This window comes from Zootoca vivipara, chromosome 15 (genome assembly GCF_965207765.1).
Source record: "Zootoca vivipara chromosome 15, rZooViv2.hap1.1, whole genome shotgun sequence".
Classification (NCBI taxonomy): Eukaryota; Metazoa; Chordata; class Lepidosauria; order Squamata; family Lacertidae; genus Zootoca; species Zootoca vivipara.
The window spans coordinates 22,296,648-22,315,782 of NC_142598.1; the positions used below are offsets into that span (position 1 = coordinate 22,296,648).

At 48.6% G+C, this 19,135-nt stretch overlaps 1 protein-coding gene and 1 long non-coding RNA gene across 14 annotated transcripts in view; one reads left to right on the forward strand and one right to left on the reverse strand.

Moving 5' to 3' along the window:
* Positions 1-15,356, reverse strand: part of ZYX (zyxin) — a 31,560-nt gene extending 16,204 nt beyond the window's left edge. For 4 of the 11 annotated variants that reach the window (XM_035097049.3, XM_088658575.1, XM_035097048.3 and 1 more), the window contains exons 1-2: positions 15,163-15,356; positions 5,301-5,585 (exon numbers count right to left, since the gene is read on the reverse strand). In XM_035097049.3, coding sequence (XP_034952940.3) covers positions 5,301-5,562 — 262 coding nt within the window. In that variant the 5' untranslated portion in view covers positions 5,563-5,585; positions 15,163-15,356. Of the gene's footprint in view, positions 1-5,300; positions 5,586-6,197; positions 6,567-10,341; positions 10,456-14,486; positions 14,702-15,162 lie in introns of those variants that run through there. The other 7 variants (XM_088658576.1, XM_035097052.3, XM_088658578.1 and 4 more) reach the window with 7 other exon arrangements.
* Positions 14,527-17,035, forward strand: LOC148683413 (uncharacterized). 3 transcript variants are annotated; one of them, XR_015947250.1, is made up of 3 exons: positions 14,527-14,660; positions 15,492-15,578; positions 16,916-17,035. It is a non-coding gene; the product is annotated as an uncharacterized LOC148683413 (long non-coding RNA). The 3 variants fall into 3 exon arrangements; XR_015947252.1 differs by lacking the exon at positions 14,527-14,660 and adding an exon at positions 14,668-14,774; XR_015947251.1 differs by lacking the exon at positions 14,527-14,660 and adding an exon at positions 14,888-15,023.
* The last annotated feature ends 2,100 nt before the right edge of the window (positions 17,036-19,135 follow it).

Sequence of the window (19,135 nt, forward strand, 5' to 3'; positions counted from 1 at the left end):
ACGAAGAGTCGGACACGACTAAACGACTAAACAACAACAATATTTAAATAGTACAGTTCTATATTTATTGACCAGGAACCCTGTCTCAAGAGGAGCCCTGCGCATCTGGAGGCAATGCAATTTATTTGCAATTCAATTTTTCTCATGCATCCTGATGGAACAAGAGATGTCGGACCCTTTCAGTCTCCTGTATGGTCAAAGTAGAGAACAGAGCACATGGTACAACTGATCTTGGAATGTACCACTCTGGAGCAGGGGACAGAAATCTTGAATGGCTCCCACACAGGCGGGGGGGGGGAATCTGCTCTTAGAAACCTTGCAAGTCAGGAAGTAGGCTAGACTAAACCCTTTTGTAGTCATCACCAGCGAAGTCACCTTGCCGCCTCAAGTGATGCAGCCCAGGAACAGTTTCCCCACATGATCTGTCGTGTGTGCAGTTTAGCCCTGAGATATGACTCAAAAAGGTCCTGTATTCATTACAGGGTGAGGAGGCATTCCGTCCCCTATTGCTAATCTTAGGACATTCATAGGATTATACTACCATTTTATTTTTTCCCCTCCGTTCATCAGTTTCAATGAGCAACATCGCGACTTTTGATACTTCAAAGTTTGATGTTTCAGGTCATTTAAAAGATTTATTAGAAAATGATGCAGAAGAAGGCTTACCAAGTCCCTCCATCGTGAGCCAAAATTACACATTAAGAAGTACCATGTGATCCAGCCTTTATGGACTGTGCCACTTAATGCAGGTGGGGTAAAATCATGTTTGAATGCTTCCCTCCTCCCCATCTTTTAAAAACTCTTCCTATTCATAGGAAAGGTAGGGGTTGAATAAGGCATCCCCCAACTCGGCCCTCCAGATGTTTTGGGACTACAACTCCCATCATCCCTGACCACTGTCCTGTTAGCTAGGGATGATGGGAGTTGTAGTCCCAAAACATCTGGAGGGCCGAGTTTGGGGATGCCTGGGTTGAATGAACAGAGCGCCAAAAGGGTGGCTGTAACAAAATCAAAATTCTGTGGTCCCTAAATGACTAAAAAGTCCTAAGGCAGTATAACGCTCCCAAGGATGAGAACGCGCCCCCCCCCCAAAAAAATACCAATTTTTGGAGAAGTTGTGCTAGGCCAGGCATCCCCAAACTTCGGCCCTCCAGATGTTTTGGACTACAATTCCCATCACCCCTGACCACTGGTCCTGTTAGCTAGGGATCATGGGAGTTGTAGGCCAAAACATCTGGAGGGCCGCAGTTTGGGGATGCCTGTGCTAGGCTGTTGAACCAAAACCAACCAAGAGTCCTCTTAAAGACCAACAAATTATATTATGTTGTTGGCGTAAATTCTCATGGATTAGAGCCCACTGAATTAGATGCACAGAGTGTGATCTGCAGTTGCCAAATATCCATATGCCCATGGGAGCTAAGCAGGGGTCGGGATCCTCAGGCCTGGGGGGAAGGGCAAATGTGCCCCTCCAGGCCCCTCTGAGCCTCCACAGGCCCCCACACCTCTCTCCCCATCCCTGCTCTATGCCCACCTCAGCCGCATTTGCCTAGCAAGCATGTGCATTTAAGGCACTGCCTGGATGGAGGATGGAGACAATGAGGATGTACATACTGTATATTCCTGCGTATAAGACTACTTTTTAACCCAGGAAAATCTTCTCCAAAGTCGGGGGTCGTCTTATACGCCGGGTCGTATTTCTCATACGGCGAGTATATCCCAAACTCTATATTTTAACTGGAAAAGTTGGGGGTTACCTAAAAAGCTCTGACTTTGGAGTGGCTTGAATTACTAAAGGAAGGAGTCCCACCCGTGGCTCCATTATTCACTTTTGCCTCCACCTCCCCACACCCCTGGCAAGCGGCCCCCAAAAGAATGCATGGGATGGAACGCGGCCCTCAGGATGAAAAAGCCCATCCCACCCCGTGTATAAAGGAGACGGGTGGGAATGTATAATGTGGAGTTAGAGGCCAATGGGATGCAAAAACAAACAAACACACAAGTCCGCAGCAATGACATCAGAGCTTAAATATATGTAAAATAATCCCTGGCAAAAGCACGGCCTGTAACAATTACATCAGAGCTTAGACGCATGTAAAATAATCCTTCGCAGCAGGAGGAGGATACCAACTGGGTATTATGTGCACAGAGGGAAAGAATTATAAACAGTGGTGTCAAGAGAAAGTAACATGCAGTGCAGAAAACTGAAAAGTGCATCACAGTTTTGCAAGAGGACAGGAGATCCAGCAAAACCCAAGGACCCAGTGGGGTGATAGTGCGGTCAGGCAAGTCATTCCAAAAACTCCTTCCTCCTCTATTTCGGTGGTTACCAGAAAAGAGAGAGCCAGAAGCACACGCAGAGGCCTGTGAAGAACAAGCCTATGGGAAGAGGCCTGGGAAGAACAAGCCTGGGCAGCTTGGCTGGGAGACTGCGAACCCGTGAAGATGGCAGCAAGCTGGCAAGGGTGGGGAGAAGACTTATCTGAATTCCCAGGATGGCACTGCTACACCCTAACCCAATGTATGTCAACTGTGGCTCCCCAGGGGCTGTTGGGAATAAAACTCCCATAATCCCTAGCCAGTTTAGCCAATGGTCAGGGATGATGGGCGTTCAAGAACATCTGGGGTCCCCAAGGCTGGAAAGCTCAGAGCTACTCTGAGCCCTGCAGAACGGCACTCGAAGAAGTGTCTGGATTATGATTTTTTAAAAAGCCAGGAGCGGCCTACTCTGAAGTAACAGCGGTTGCTGGAAAATTGATACAGCACGAAAGAGGAGGGCTTCCCTAACTGTGGTCTGCAGGCCACCAGTGGTTCGCAAGCTTCATTCAGGCGCTGCCTGGGTGTCTTTGGACGGCGTAGTTGAAAATGAGGCTCCATTGCATTAAACATTCTTAACGATTTCGATTGTATTGTTTTCGCTTCTCTTATTACTTGCACTGTATTTTATTATTGCATTATGATCTGAATTCCACGGAATGCAAGTCGTAACACAACAGATAAATATGAAATGAAAGAAGTGATTACAAAATACCATTTTAAAATCGCACAGCATCTAGCATGGCACGTTGCAATTACAGCAGGAAGAAAAACTGCCATGGGGCGGGGAAAGTTGCGGAACTCCTGGGCTAGAAAGAGGGAAGTTCACTTTCTGTGGTGGAGAAGTCAGTCTCAATGCTAGCTGAAGTTTAATGATCAGGCTGCTAAAATTCAGTTAAGGGTCTAGGTGAACTTCCGTAAACACGGACTTACGCAGCCGCAAGCAACACGATTATTCTCTGATAGCAGTCTTCCACAGCCTGGTGCCCTTGAGATGTTCTGGACTATAGCTCCAAATGGACCACAACATCGCAAGAGCAATCAGGTTGGAGAACGCTGCTCTAATTGATCCATCTCCATTGTAAAATCAACAATAAAATTGGCTCCAGTGTGATGTCAGTGTAATGCAAAGTTGGGATCCGGCCTTGAAAGTGGCTCCAGGACCTCAAAATAATTTCCTCATAGCTGGGCAGACGGAGATACAGGGCTTTTTATCCGAGACACATTTTCTTGGGTTTACCTCAAAGGAGATTTTTTTTTTAATGTATGCACGCTTCCTCTTTATATCTTGAGAGGGAAGTGCTGTAACATTCTGACAGCTCTGCTGTGAAGTCAAGGACACCGTGGAGTCCTTGAATAGCGGCCAGCTGTAACAGGGTGAAGATATTAAAAGCTATGTCTTTGGGAGCTCTGGGAGAGAAGGAACAAAGAAAACTCTCTCTCACTCTCTCTGGTTAAATGCAATTTTTAAAAACATGCAGACAAAAAGACAGACCAACTAAGCACTTTGTCCAAAACTAAGATCACATCTACACCATACATATAAAGCAGTATCCTGCTACTTTAAACAGTCATTGCTTCCTCCCAAAGGATCCTGGGAATTGTCATTTGATAACTGCCACAGACCTACAATTCCCAGAGTTCCCTGGGAGGAGGAATCCATTTTTAAACCACTCTGGAATTATGAGGGGAATATGGAGTCTCCTGAAAACTCTCAGCACCCTTAAGAGTTAACTACAGTTCCCAGGATTCTTTGGGAGAAACCACAACTGTTTAAAGGGATAAAACAGTTTGCTTTAAATGTGTAATGCAGATGTGGCATTACACATTTAAAAGGAGCAGAGTTAAGTGGGAAAATATCCCACAGGACTTAGTCCCTCCACTGTTTTCAAATATAAATTCTAACACAAGTAGTACCTCTGAACATGTACAGAGAGCCTTCCACCTCATGGTGAGCCACTGCAATCTACCCGCACCTTTAAAATTAAGTAACAGGCTTCCTTCAAGGATCCCACATACAGGCCTCTCTGCACCGACGCACGTTAAAAATTAAGCTTTGTCTCTATGTCCCTTGATAGCAATCTAACACAGAGTGCCAAAAATAAATACACATGCAGATTGGTAAAGCTTCTAATTTATGCTGGAACTCCAGGCCACCACTAAATTCTACATCACTGCCCAGTTCCTGCCTGTACCTGCACACTTCCATCGCTGCAAGAGAAGAGGAGGCCACACCCAGGCTAAAAACAGTTTGGCTTGCTTGCTTAAGGGTACTTATTTGAGTTCCAGGCCAAAACGCTAGTCCTTATTGCTAACAAGGAACTTTTATGCAGCCGAAGAACTCCCCACACAAATCGCAAGCGGCTCCACTGAGCCAGGTGGCATTCTAGAAGGTCCAATTACAACTGAATCAAATTCAATTACAGTGGTACCTCGGGTTACAGACGCTTCAGGTTACAGACGCTTCAGGTTACAGACTCCGCTAACCCAGAAATAGTACCTCGGGTTAAGAACTTTGCTTCAGGATGAGAACAGAAATCGCACGGCGGCAGCAGGAGGCCCCATTAGCTAAAGTGGTACCAGAGGTCAAGAACAGTTTCAGGACCTCCAGAACGAATTAAGTTCTTAACCCGAGGTACCACTGCACCAGGGCGAGGAAGATGAACCCCTTCACTGCAAGTGCTTTTTAATCCCTCCCAGGTGGTGAAAGCATTTTTGACAGCCACACAAGACACAGAGATCATTGCATTCGTTTATACTGATCAGGACCAGAATTCTACACAAACGCCCCTTTCACAGAATCATGGGAGTTGGAAGGGACCCTGAGGGTCATCCAGTCCAACCCCCTGCAATGCAGAAATATTTTGCCCATCGTGGGGCTCAAACCCACAACCCTAAGATTAAGGGCGTCATGCAGGACTGAGCTGGTCCGGCAGGCACAGGTATGTTTTTTTCCCAGTCCCAAGTGGAACTGAAGGAGCACTTACCTTCAGAGGGGGAAAGAGTGACAGCTGCCGGGATCTCCCCCACTTTCCCTATCTGGGCACAAGCCCCCGGCAGCGGAGGGGGAGGAAATGTCTGCTCAGAAGCATTTTCCGGAGCCGCTCCGCCAGCCTTGAAGGGGTTCACTTTGGGCTTAGGGGCAACAACGGGTGCAAATTTCTTCTGAGGGCTGTAGAAGCTCGGGGTGGAGATGTTGATGCTGACTGTGGATGTCATGCGGGTCCCCGGGGCCCCCGACGAGGCCATCCTGCCGTGGCGTAGATCAGGACCTATGGAAAGGAAGACAAGAGCAGGCAATTGGGAGAGGTGGAAACAGGGCAGGCTCTTTTGCAGAGAGCATGTAAAGGTTGTGGCAAAGGGGCATGTGTGTGTGTGTGTGTGTAAAAGAGGGGGGTTGTGCATGCATGCATGCTTGCAAGCAAGCAAGCAAGCAAGCGTGGAGCATATAATAAAAACCTGGATTCAAAACCTGTAAAATCTCCGCCTCCCTCTGGGGCAAGCGATGGCAAAATAGAGGCCAGGCCCCAACTTCTTCCCTGTGTGTGTACACTTTGGAGCCATGCAAGCTCTATTTTGGGAGCGGCGGAGGAGAAAGAGAGAAGAGGATTTTTTTTGGGGGGGGACACATTACAGGAGAAAAGAAACCCACAGCGCAGCAGACGGAAAGGGGATAGAATTCGCAGTAGCCAAAATAGCTGTTCCAAGGCTGCGTTTCAAAAATAAAAATAAGAGCAACTCCGGAGCATTCCTTTTCGACTTTGCAAAGCAATTGGGGAGGGGGTGGTCTGCTACACAGCGCTTTCAGCATGGCTACGGTTCGCTCACAGGCTAGCACACACGCACACACCGCTCCTTAAAACATCTCCATCTAACCCCCTCACCTCAGCTTTTGTGTTACCTCACGGCCCCTGGTCCCGGCTGGTCAACACGGACCGTTTGCAGCTGGAGCAGAACAAAAGGAAAGCTGGCGATGGAACCCATGCCATGGCGGTGTCATCAGCAAGGGAGCCCCTTGGTGTGCGCACACGCAGGCACAAACACACACCAACAAACACACTCTCTCCTCCTGCTGGAGGTTCGTCCTCTTTTCTTCTGTCACTGTGGCCAGAGACAAGCATCCCCGTTCAGCATCTCCGCCTGCTCTGCTGTGCCGCCCGCCTCCCTCCCTCCCCCTCTGCACAGGAAGCAACTCCAGGACCCAGCCACACGTCCATTCCCGAGCTCCAGCTACACACACACAGGCGAGAGAGACCGCCCATTTTTCGCAGGGGCAAGCAGAGGCACAGCACAGGAGAGGAGAGGGGAGCAAAAAATAAACGACCTCTTCTAGCCACAATCCTGATAGTGGTGCTTTATTAAAGGAGAAGCTGACTTGGGAAAGGTCAGCCCAGAATTCCCAGAATTGTAGAAAGAGGCAAAAGGAGGAGGAGGAGGAGGAGGAGGAAGAGGAGGAGGAGGAGGAGGAGGAGGAGGAGGAGGAGGAGGAGGAGGAGGAGGAGGAGGAGGAGAAGAAGAAGAAGAAGAAGAAGAAGAAGAAGAAGAAGAAGAAGAAGAAGAAGAAGAAGAAGAAGAAGAAGAAGAAGAAGAAGGAGTCCTAGCAATACAATAATACAGTGGTACCTCGGTTTAAGAACAGTCCTGTTTACGAACGATTTGGTTTACGAAATACGTAATCTTAAAATCTTAAAACGATTTGGTTTAAGAACTCCCTACTTTGGTTTACGAAGTAGTGTCCCAGTTTGCAAACTTTACCTCGGTCTAAGAACGGAATTCGAACAGTGTAAGGACACCAGCGACGGGAGGCCTCATGAGGGAAAGCGGGCCTCAAAGAACAGACTTCCAGAACGGATTAAGTTCGTAAACCGAGGTACCACTGTATAGAAACAAAATGCAAAATCCTAGATAGGGTACTTTGCCCCAATATCTCAAAACACTGAAGGCATGTGCCAAATATATGTTTCTTTAAAGGCTTGAACGTCAGCATATGCGCATGGTCAACAATAAATGGTATGCATTTTTTGTTGTTGCATGTTATGATTTTACTTTCAATAGCATAGTTCAAGAGGACTCGCATCCGTTCCCACCTTGCCACCACCCACCCACACAGAGAGAGAGAACTTTACCCACCAAGGATTGCAAATATCTTGTTCTACTGGTACTTCCATAACACGCTGGGCTCTACAAAGGTTGAGAGAGCAGTCCAGCAAAACGAGTCGGGAGAGCTCTCTCTCTCTCTCTCTCTCGAAAAGGGCGTCCCCTCAAAGTAAACAGAGGTATTGGGAGGGTCAACACAGCCCACCCCAACCTTGAAGATAATTTCCGAGGTTCTTGCTGACTGAGCAATCCAAGTTTGCCAACCACACCCATCAACTTCCAATGGGCTTCAAAGCTGACCACCAGACAAAATGCAACAGGAAGCCTATAGTCGCCTGCTGGGGGTGTCCCAACTTCAAATAAGACCCTTCCTGACCTCCTCCAATGCAGTCCTTCCCTATAACCTCCCAGTTGAATCACTGAGATTCACAGAATCGTGATTACCAGAATTGCAAAGTTGGAAGGGGACACAAGCTTCATCTGGTGGTCCAACCCCCTGCAATGCAGGGCTCTTTTGCCCAAAGTGGGGCTCAAACCCACAACCCTGAAATTAAGACCCTCGTGCTCTACCGACTGAGCTGTCCCAAGACCCAACTGGCCTCCACTACAAGACATAGCTCAGCATGGTGCTGATAATACCAAGGTCCAATCCCTCTATGGGACAGCTGCAGATTCCTGCATTGCAGGGGGTTGGACTAGATGATCCTTGGGATTCCTTCCAACTCCGTGATTCTATGAGAGCGAGTTCTGTAAGTATTTCGTGTCGCCAGGCCCAAGCTGTGGAACACACTTCCAGCAGAGAGACAGCGGGCACCCTCCTTTCAGATTTCCAGGAGTCTCTCTGCAGCTGTTTAATTTGCTGGTCACTTTAATGATGGTCTCTATTGCTTCTAATTGTGCTTTAATCTCTCTCTTCCCCCCCCTTTAATACCCTCCCAAAAATATTTTATGATATGGGTGTGTCAATAATTTTATAAACAAACAAACACACTTGGTGCTCAACTCCCATCATCCCCAGTCAAGGCGGCCAATGCTCAGGGATGATGGGATTTGTAGTCCAACGAAATCTGCAGGGCACCAAGTTGTAGGAAGGTAGCTCCAAGGCCTCGAACGACATCACTGAAAGCTTCCGCTTGGACACATGTGAAGGCAGAATTTACTGATGAGTCCATGGGCATCTTCTACATGTAGCAAGACTGGATCCAGCCTACTCTGGAGCCTGCCAAATCTCTCCAGCACAAAATTCCAATACTGTACAAAGAACTACACCACGATACCTTGTTTCCCACACAGGACTTTCCCATTAGGCCTTCTGACTTTCCCAGCATTCAGCAGCTTCCTGCTACATTCTGCCCTTGGCGAGAGTTAAGGCCAGTCCACCTCAATCTCAAGTGATTTTTTTAAAAAAAAATCCCTTTGCTGGTTTAAAGGCAAAAGGTTTTGGTTAATTACACTTGGTGCATTAACCAAAAGGAGGGGGGGAGAATGGAAGATCACAACATGGTTACGAAGGCTAGGGAGTCAGCTGCCCCATGGAGATGCTGAATTGCATAGACCGGGCAGCTGTTCCCATCTCCTCAACCTCAGGACAACCCCTGTTTCCCCACTTGCTCTCAGCAGCTGCGCTGCTCATCTTACTCCTCCTCTCCCTTGCTAGTGACCTCATCCCCAGCTCCAACCCAAGAGAAGTCAACACTCCTTCTTACGATGTGCAGCCAGTTCCTTAAGTGACACTTGAAATGAAGTGTCCGCAGATGAAAAGGGAGCCGAACAGGGTTTCAAAGAATCCAGATATGGGAGCCATTGAGAAACACTTGGACACAACTCAAGACATGTGTATGACATATCAGAAACCAAAAGGGAGAGCTATGAGATGCAGTCAACACACCCACTGTTCACATGGACAGGAAAGACTGGGGCATGCCCCAGCGAGTTTTCAAGTTTGCCCAGAGGGAAGAAGACGTTCCTGGACTCCGGGACAGCTCCGGCACTACCTCATCTTGCAGTTATTTCAGAAGGATTGGGGTGTAAAGCAGCCAAACTGTTGCCAATAAGCAGAGATGGCCCTGACAACGTTCTTGGGACTACAGCTTAGCGCAGGCATCCCCAAACTGCGGCCCTCCAGATGTTTTGGCCTACAACTCCCATGATCCCTAGCTAACAGGACCAGTGGTCGGGGAAGATGGGAATTGTAGTCCAAAACATCTGGAGGGCCGAAGTGGAATTTGCTACCAAGGAGTGTGGTGGAGTCTCCTTCTTTGGAGGTCTTTAAGCAGAGGCTTGACAGGCATATGTCAAGAATGCTTTGATGGCGTTTCCTGCTTGGCAGGGGGTTGGATTGGATGGCCCTTGTGGTCTCTTCCAACTCTATGATTCTATGAGTTTGGGGATGCCTGGCTTAGGGCCTTCTAGATGCTGGTTGGACTCCAACTCCCATCAGCCCCAGTAGGCACAGCCAGTGATCAGGGATGATGGGAAATGTAGTCTAACAGGATCTGGAGGGCACCAGATTGGGGAAGGCTGCTTTAGGGAGAGAATAATTTTTAAGCAGCCTATGCTCCAGAAACATTTGTTCCTATGGCCATGTTCTCCCCCCCCCCCCCAAAAAAAGATGCAAATGAAACCCTCTAGATTTCTGCATTGCAGGCCGATGGCAGCTTCAAAGAGCAGGGCTTTCTTCGTGGTGGCACCTTCCTTAGAGAATTCTATTCACAGGGAACCACACCAGACCATTTCTATTGCAAGGATTTGAAGACCAGTTAAAACAGGTGTTCCTCTAGTTGGAACATTGTAAAGGGAATACCTGTTTGTAGGTGTACGTGTAGTATTTAGCGTGAAATGTCATATTGCTTTTATAGCTCTTATGTGTAAGTCACCTTGAGAGCCTCTGAAAGGAAAGCATATATGTTGTTTATTGTCGGTGGTACTCACTAGGAGCTGCTGGAAAGGTTAAAACACTCATGGTATGTTCACAATCCAAGTATTTCTGCCTGGGGTGTTGCAGGACTGGAAGTCTGACAATATCGCCCACCACAGTTTCTGCCAGTCAACTATAATCACACAGTGCATCTCTTTTTTATTATTATTAAAGATTTATTAGTTTACAAAAATACGTGCACTGTCTCTTTTTTCAAGTTGTGTTTTCTACAGATCAGTTTCATTTGTTGCAAGACATTAGTGTTGCATGTAGTATTACAGTGCATCTCCTGACGATTTAGGCACCCAGTCAAATCAACTGGCACCCACCCACTGAACCTTTTGCAATTAAATAGCCAACGGGAAAACAACAGTTAGGAACTGTTGGGCTGCATCCCTGTAGGATAAGGAGCGTTTTAGCAAATAAGCTGTTGCCTATTAAGTGCGAGATTTCCTGCAGAAACTTTTTTTGGGAATATGCAATCAGTGGCATGATGGACGAGCCCTGTTAAATACAAATTATGATATAATCTGGCTATTGTAGGCCACTCAATAAAGGGATTAACACCAGGCTGGTGTTGAGCTGGTGCAGAGTGATTTCTGACAGAGGGGAGGAACGTTGACCAGGAGCCAGTTTATACACTAAGCAGAACAAATGGTGAAGCTTTTCATGGGCGGCACCATTTCAAGCAGTGGGTAAAGAATGAATGCTTTTTGATGGCAGCGCTCTATGCCTAGAAAAACAGCTGTGTTCAGCCTAGCCTTCCCTTCTGTGCTACTTGTCTAAGTGCAGGGGGTTTTCTCAGGAGGAATTCAGAAATGCCATCCTACTACCTGCAATGCATTAAGTTTCACAGTCACGCAAAAAGCTTTATCGCTTGGTTCTGCTGACTGTATATAATGGCCATATAGATATTTTGGCTTCTGCCATTCCCAGTCAGGTTCCAGAAGTACACAAGAAATGTCTGCCTTGCCCTTCATCGTAAGATCTCAGATCCTGCCTTGAGCAGGGTTGGACTAGATGACCACCAGGTTCCCTTCTAATTTCTATAAGCCCACAAGCCACAAATAATGGCTGACGTGTTGCGCTACGATTGGTGGGTCACAGGTTAGGCAGGTATGTGTGTGTATGTGCCATCATATAGTTTAGTCACTAGGTGGCACTGGGCTTAATTTAAGCATCTGGGTGGAGTTACCATCGGAGTTTCCTGTTCTGCCCTTATTTTAAGACATCGTTAACGTTGTGGTCTAGCAGCTTGTGGCTGATGTGTCTTAAATGATAGCAGGCCTACCCTAGAATCAGATGATGAACTGAGCAGGTTTATGCATTCCTCTAACCCTAAAGAGACGCAGCTCACACACACACGTCCTGAATTTAGCAGGTCTGTTTAACAAGGCCCAACATTTTAGCATTTGAGGCATAAAGGCAGCTCATGAGCTATGGCCAGCAGGGAAGTGAAACTAGCTATGTAGTTGGAACACCGTTAAAAGTCAGGCAGCAACATCTCTCCCAACCCTGACCACACCTCTTTTCTGTTATTGCATACTGGTTGTTCTGAAGGAACATTTCTGTGTCTGTCCAATGAAAACAACAAAAAAATTATTTCTTCCAGTAGCACCTTAGAGACCAACTAAGTTTGTCATTGGTATGAGCTTTCGTGTGCATGCACACTTCTTCAGGTACATTGACTCATACCAATGACAAACTTAGTTGGTCTCTAAGGTGCTACTGGAAGAAATAATTTTTTTGTTGTTGTTTCGACTACACCAGACCAACACGGCTGCCTACCTGTCCAATGAAAAGGTTGACATGATCTTCCACTGATGTAGAAAATATGCACACACACACACACATATATATGGAGAGTCATACCAGAACTTTGAGAAATTAACGCAGCAAACTCTCTGTTCCATACAGATGCTAAAGTAGCTGTTTTCCAAAGACTATGGTGGCTGCTCAAAATAACTCCAGTTCCCTTCTCCCATAATGTGCAAACTCACTGGCTGAGCTTTTAAATCGGTAAGGTTATCCAGGATCACCCCAAAGCAAGAGTCCCTTTTGCTGGATCAAACCAAGTTTCCTCCAGCGTTCTTATCTGAAGCAGGGGTCGCTGAATTAAGTTCTTTAGGGCGTGAATAAATGCACCAGCTTTCTCCTGCGGGCTGTGCGCAGCATTTGGCATTTAAAGGTAGACTGCTTCTGAACAGAGGGGTTCTCCAGTGCTAGCTTGACAAACACCCAACCAGCTCAGGAACAGGATGCAAGATTCCTGCTATACCATTATTTCCCTCCCTCCCCCCCCCTTGCAGGGAGACACTGTTTCTACGGATCTCAGAGATTCTTCTTTTTTGCTTTGTTATCAAAAAGCAGTAAAAGGTACTTTCCTGTGTATACCGTAATAAGCTGGCGAACGCGCGTGTGCAGAAATACCGTGTTTCCCCTTTTTTAAGACACCGTCTTATAACTTTTTTCCCTCAAAAAAACACACAGTGGCTTATTTTCAGGGGGTGTCTTTTTTTTTTAAAAAAAAGTGCTGGTACAACTGGGACCCACTGGCTCAGGATGCTCGGTGCTCTCTTCTGCACATTGCTGGGCGCGTTGTTGGCGCTGCCAGTTCCGAGCGCCTGCAGGGTGGGGTGGGGGTGGCAGTGCTTTAAACCCCCAACCCTGTAGAAAGCAATGGAAGTTATGGACTGTAACAATCCTTAAGAGGCGCAGGTCTTAAAAAACCCCTGGTATCACCCTTGAAGCACAGCCTTCCAAAGTCAGGGGGGAATAGGTCTGTTTAGACAAAGGAAAGGATCGGGGGTGATTCTGTGCCCTGGGACCCACAGAACTACTTTAAAAATCCCAACCTGGGGGGGGGTCAAATAGTGAAGCCCCATAGCCCTGTAGCAACAGAAGGCACATTCTGAAGCACCCGAGCTGTTCGGTTCCATAAAAAATCCAGGAATTGTAAAATTAACAACAATAATGGGGGGGCACTCTATCCAAAGAGTTAAGAAGGAATGGGAAAGTGTTGAGTTATATATGGAAAAATATGGAAAGGAAAGTTAGTTAAAGATAAAAAATAAATAATTATCGCAAGGGGAAAAATAACATCATAAAGGGTAATAATATTAAATATAAAATAGACAACACAACAGAAAAAGCAAGTATATGACTAAATGAGATCGCACAGGAGTGAGGGAAGTGGGGAGAGAGGGAGGGGGGTAAGGAATGGAAGGAGGCAATGGTTGGAGGAGGGTATAGGGGGATGAATTAAAGGAAAATTAAGACTGAGAAGCGCATGGTTTTTGTTTTTTAAAGATGCAAAGGCTTGCAATCAGCCAAAGTATAGAGCCCAACTTCTAGGAGACTGCGATCTACTTGCGGATTTATAAACTGGAGGTGATCTACCCCCGTTATATTGGTGTTCAGGTCAGAGTTGTTTTTAGAGAGAGGAAATATCCCATTTTTGAGGTTAAAGTAAAAGTTCCTGACCTTTTTTTTATAATGAGGAAATGCTGCTAAAACTCCGTTCTTCATTCCACGAAGGGGAGAGGGGGCGGGGCCGGGTGCTCAAAGACAAAAGAAATGGAAAAGGAGATAGCGATCAAATCCAGCCTCGCATTCATGCAGCCGTCGGGAGAGGCAGGGGCTGCAGCCGAGTGCTGCTTCACAAACAAACGGGGGAAAGTGCTTAGAACCCAGAGAATCCAGCTGAAAAACACGAAGCAGCAACAGCAATTGCACACACACCATCCCAAGCCAGCACAGTAACCAAGTCCCAAAAGCAAGAAAGGACTCAGCAAACACTGCTGCGGCCGGCGTTGCTGCTGCTGACTCGGGGAGCTCAGTGATCTCTTCCGCACAGCGCCTATCACTATGGCTTATTTTCGGGGTACGGTTTATATTTCTCAAATGCTTAGAAATGCTGCTATGGCTTATTTTATGACTACGCCTTAAAAAGGGGGAAACACGGTAGCAGTGCGGCGGCCTATACTCAGTCTAATAATACAAGCGGCTGACACGTCCACACCCCTTTTCTTTGCTGAAAGTAGGGGGAAAGTCTGGCCGGAAAAAAGTGGACTAGAAGTCTTGATCCAGCAAGCCAGACCCCCTGTAAAGGGCACCGACATAACGCAACAGTTGCGTCGCCACCTCCCCGCTGCCGAACCTTGCGTATTCTTCCCGCTACTTCGACTCAAACATCTGGAAAAATGCTCCGGGCCGAGGCGGGCGCACACCCCTTCTTGCAGTCCCAAAGCAGGCAGGGAGCAACTCCCAGGCCGCTTCTCCGCTTTCAGCCGCTGCCAACCCTTTAACAAGAGAAAGGAGGAGACTGCCGGAGGTATTTCCCTTCAGGAGGGGAGGGGGGCTCGCCAGAGAGACCGGACTACAACGGCGCGCCGCGCCTCGTCACGGTTTCCCCCGAGGAGGAGGAGGAGGGGCGCTCGGCAATCATGTAAATCTCTCGCCCACGGGAGCGTTTTTCCCCACCACCACCCTAACTCGATCCTAGACTTCCTCGAGAGTAAACCCCCGAGGAAACGTGCCCGTAGTTTCTCGCTCTTTTCCCAAATGCCTCTGGCGCTGCAACTTTACGCGCGCGTAAACTTTTACGCGCACTCAGCCAAGCCCCGCGTTGCAACGGGGATGTGAGCAAAAGTGGCCCGGACGAGAATCCATCCGGCCCGCCGGTGCCCCCGAGGAGGTAGGGGCACCTAACTCTCCCTTCGAATACAAGGCACACGTTTTAAGAGCTCTTAAAACCACGGTAGAGTTTCCGGGGTTGGGGGGGGGGGAGGTGGCAGGAAGCCCGGCAGGTTTCTCCAAAGAGAAGGCAGCCTTACCTAGAGAGCGATGGTCTGGTCCTAGCAGGAGCAGCGGCGGCGGCGGCGGGTGGCGCAGCTTTAGGGCGCAGAGAAAGAGAGCCGCTCTCGGATTCCCGGGGGACCTGAACGAGGACTGTGCGCGCTGCTGCTGCTGAGGATCGCAGCCTCCCGCGACTCCTCCCCGCGGCCAGGAGGGTTGTGCTCGCCTGGCCCGCGCGCAACTTTCTGAAGCTGCCTTTGCCAAGAAGGGGTGTTGAAGAAGCTCGGAGGGGGCGGAGGAAAAAGGAGCTGTTGTAGCCCCGACACTTCCTAGCTGATCGCAACTTTTTCTTTTCTTTTTTTTTAAGGGAGCCTCGCTCTGCCCAAGCTGTTTGACCATAAAAGGAGAGAGCCTGCTCGGAGCGAACAGCTGAGCTCACTCATCGGGGAATGTGGTAAGGAGGGGAGGCTACCGGCGACCACGGAGAAAAGGAGGAGGGGGCTTCCTCTCCTCCCAAAAGGTTGCAGCCCCTCGATGAGTCCGAACCTGGGCATGTTTTTGCTCTGTGGGGCCCGGCCCGATGCGGTGCGGGGCTGCCTCCTAAGACTAACCGCGTGCGCAACGCCCTCTTCCTTGGGCTTCCTCGGAAGTCAACGGCGCCCGCCTCCCCGAGTTCACTAGCCCCCAGTAAAGTGGCCATAGGCCTGGTGTTCTACTCGATCCCCCAATGAGGATCTGTCGAGTGTTTTTCCCAGTAGTGTAGGTGGAACTTCGCCACGTTAGCGCCCCAAGCCTAAAAGAACTGCTGAGAAGGAAGCCTCGAGACAACAGTTCAGTAGTTTATTCGCGGTGCGTAAGGATGCGTTAAGATTGCAGTCCGGAAGGAATGGGAAAGCACACAGGTTAATGCATCTCCGTTTCTCTGGCCAGCCTTAGGTGTTTCATTCCTCCCCCAGCCCTTTACGTGGCCCCTGTCCCGTCCCCGTCGCCCCCCACGGCCCTCAGCTCAAGGCCCTGGTGAGGTTTATGGTTTCCTTCATACTTTTGCTGCTCTCTTCCCCTCACCCCTTCTCCTTTCTCCAAAACCACCTTGACTCTGGGTGTCCCCCCCCCCTTAATGCACATCTTGAGTTCGCCTCCTCTCTTTCTCCCTCTAGGAATGACTTCATTTCCTTTGGAGGCGCTCGCCCCCCTCCCAAAAGCTGTTCTTGATGAGTCAGGGTCTGCCTTGACTTCTCCTCCAACCAGCCACCCACCCACTCCCTCCCCTCCCCTCCCTGCCCGAACCAGCTGCAAGGCTAGCATCTGACTCAGAATTTCCTCTTAGAAAACTGAGAGGAAGTTTGTTCTTTCCACATACAAAAAACCCAGTGTTATCATGACCCAACATGGGGGTTTTGTTTGTTTGTGTGTGTGTTCTTCTTGTCTCCTCTAGCCTGGAGTGCGAGTTCAGGGTACAATAGGAACTCCCTTCCTAACTTGAATGGCCCCATTCAAAAGCATCAGGAATGATGGAGGTTTCCTGACATGAGGGCCACAAAGGGGGCGGGAGGGAGGGATACAGTTCTCTGAATATATCTGTGGGGTGTCTCCATCCTGAACTGCAGCCCACAAGACGTCTCTCTCTTTCCAAATCCTGATTTGTGGTTTGCTTCTGGGACCCACTTAGGTATAGATTCATTTTTTCCCCTACAAAGAATTCACCTATGCCCTGCTGTCTCTTTAATTTTAGCTGGTGGAGTCTGTAAGGTCTGCATTTCCATATAACCTTGTCTGTCTTGCACGATTCAGGTAAAGACCGAGAAATCCTGTTCCTAGCTTGTGTTGGAGATACACCACTGCTACACACATGCAAGCGAAAATAGATACTGAATCCTTAAAAAAAAAAAATAAAGTTACAGTGCCTACACAAACTAAAGACTTCTATGTGATTTACAAAAGGCAAAAGACTCCCAATGCCTGCTCAGTGAGGGAGGGGAAATAGAACACCAAGAAAATATACAGAAATGGGGAAATAACCAACACACCCAGCCCAGACTGCATCTGTGTCGACATGTCATGTGGACACAGTGGCAGCCAGTGAGCTGAGTAATAGGGATGCATCCTCAGAATTGCCACACAACATGCAGACATCCCTCATGCTCCCACCAGCACCGCTAGTAAGTGATTTGGCTTGAATCCTTTAGGGGCACGGGTGGCGCTGTGGGTTAAACCACAGAGGCTAGGACTTGCCGATCAGAAGGTCAGCAGTTTGAATCCCCGCGACGGGGTGAGTTCCCGTTGCTTGGTCCCAGCTCCTGCCAACCTAACAGTTCGAAAGCACGTCAAAGTGCAAGCAGATAAATAGGTACCGCTCTGGAGGGAAGGTAAACGGCGTTTCCGTGCACTGCTCTGGTTCGCCAGATGCGGCTTAGTCATGCTGGCCACATGACCTGGAAGCTGTACGCCGGCTCCCTCGGCCAATAAAGCGAGATGAGCGCTGCAACCCCAGAGTCGGTCACAACTGGACCTAATGGTCAGGGGTCCCTTTACCTTTTACCCTTGATGCCAATCCCTGCCATTTTTGTGCGCAACATCTGAACGGTAGAAGCAGAGCCTGCACAACATGGCACCCACATGGCTTCGAGGGCAAGAGGAAGCCAGTCCTCCTGGGACAAGGGTTCAAAAGCCACTTGGAGTAGGGAAGACTATTCTGGCAAGCTGCCTAAGGAAGTGGGGGGCAAGAGAGGCAAGGAGAGCAGCCTACCGACACACATGGACCACATGGACTTCCAGTGGCCTACTGCCTGGGGCTGGGTAGCAGGAGTTAGAAGCCTCCACCGGGGAAAGGGGAGAAATGCCCCCTATTAAGTGCCTTACAAAGAACAGTCCCGTCAAGGGCAAAAGAAGGTGGTCTCCTGGGATTTGAATAGGCACTGCAAGACCCACTCGGCCACAGCAGCACACAGAGATCAAAACACACCCTGAGGATCTTCCGCACGGGTTGCAAAAGAATCTCTAGGTGGCTGGAACAGCTTGCGTTTCACAGCAGCCATAGCCAATGTGGCCCCTTCTAGATGTTGTGGGCTGCAACTCTCATAATCTCTGACCACTGGCCATACTGACTGGGGCTGATGGGAATTGGCATCCAACAACATCTGGACGATGCCGCCATGTTACTATTTCAAATCTACAACAGGAAAGAGGTGTGGCCGTTTGGTAATATGACGCACTGAGCAAGGCATGCACCCCCCCAAAAAAAATTTCTTATTTTCACAATAATTCCCATAGATACAGCTGCTTTTTATTGATCTTCTCAGTAGGTACCTTTATAAATATAGGCTTCTTGTTGTTTTGTTGTTATTATTTTGTGCCCTCTTGGCTCGGGGCCCTGCGCAGGGAAACGTCCTGCACTGCCCCACCCCCGGCAATCGGGGACACCTGATGCAGTCAGCAAAACTGCTGCATAAGCCAATAACTAGCCCTGCTGCCCCCCCCCCATGATAGATCATGTGACCAGTCCACCTTCCCTGCTCTGTGGTTTGATAGGCGAGCCCTGCTAGGCAGCATGATCCCACAAAATACAATTCCCCTATGGTATCCTTCCCTCATTGTCCGTCTCCTCCCCACATGACATCTGGGAGCAGCATTACCCCCAGAGGCCTATCCCATCGCAGTCTAGAAAACCTGAGTGGCCAGAGAGAAAAAGGACCCTGGACTGATCCCCCAAAAACCTAAAAATTAATAAATGGTAGGATCTTGATTATGTGAAGGGAGAGATACAAGCTGCAGAGGAATTCCTGGGCTAGCCTATGTAAAAGGACCTAGCCAAGCTCGGGCCATTAAGAAACAATACAGGGCCATTGAGGGCCATTGGCAGTGCAAGAGAATTGTCCTCCCCCCCCCACCATGTGTTGAAATGTGAACAAGACTGGGGGGGGTTGGAAGTTTGCCAGGGTAACTGAGTGTGAGGTGACAGGAAAAGAGAGTCTTGAGCAATAGTTGCTGGGAAGAAGAAGAAGAAGGAAGGAA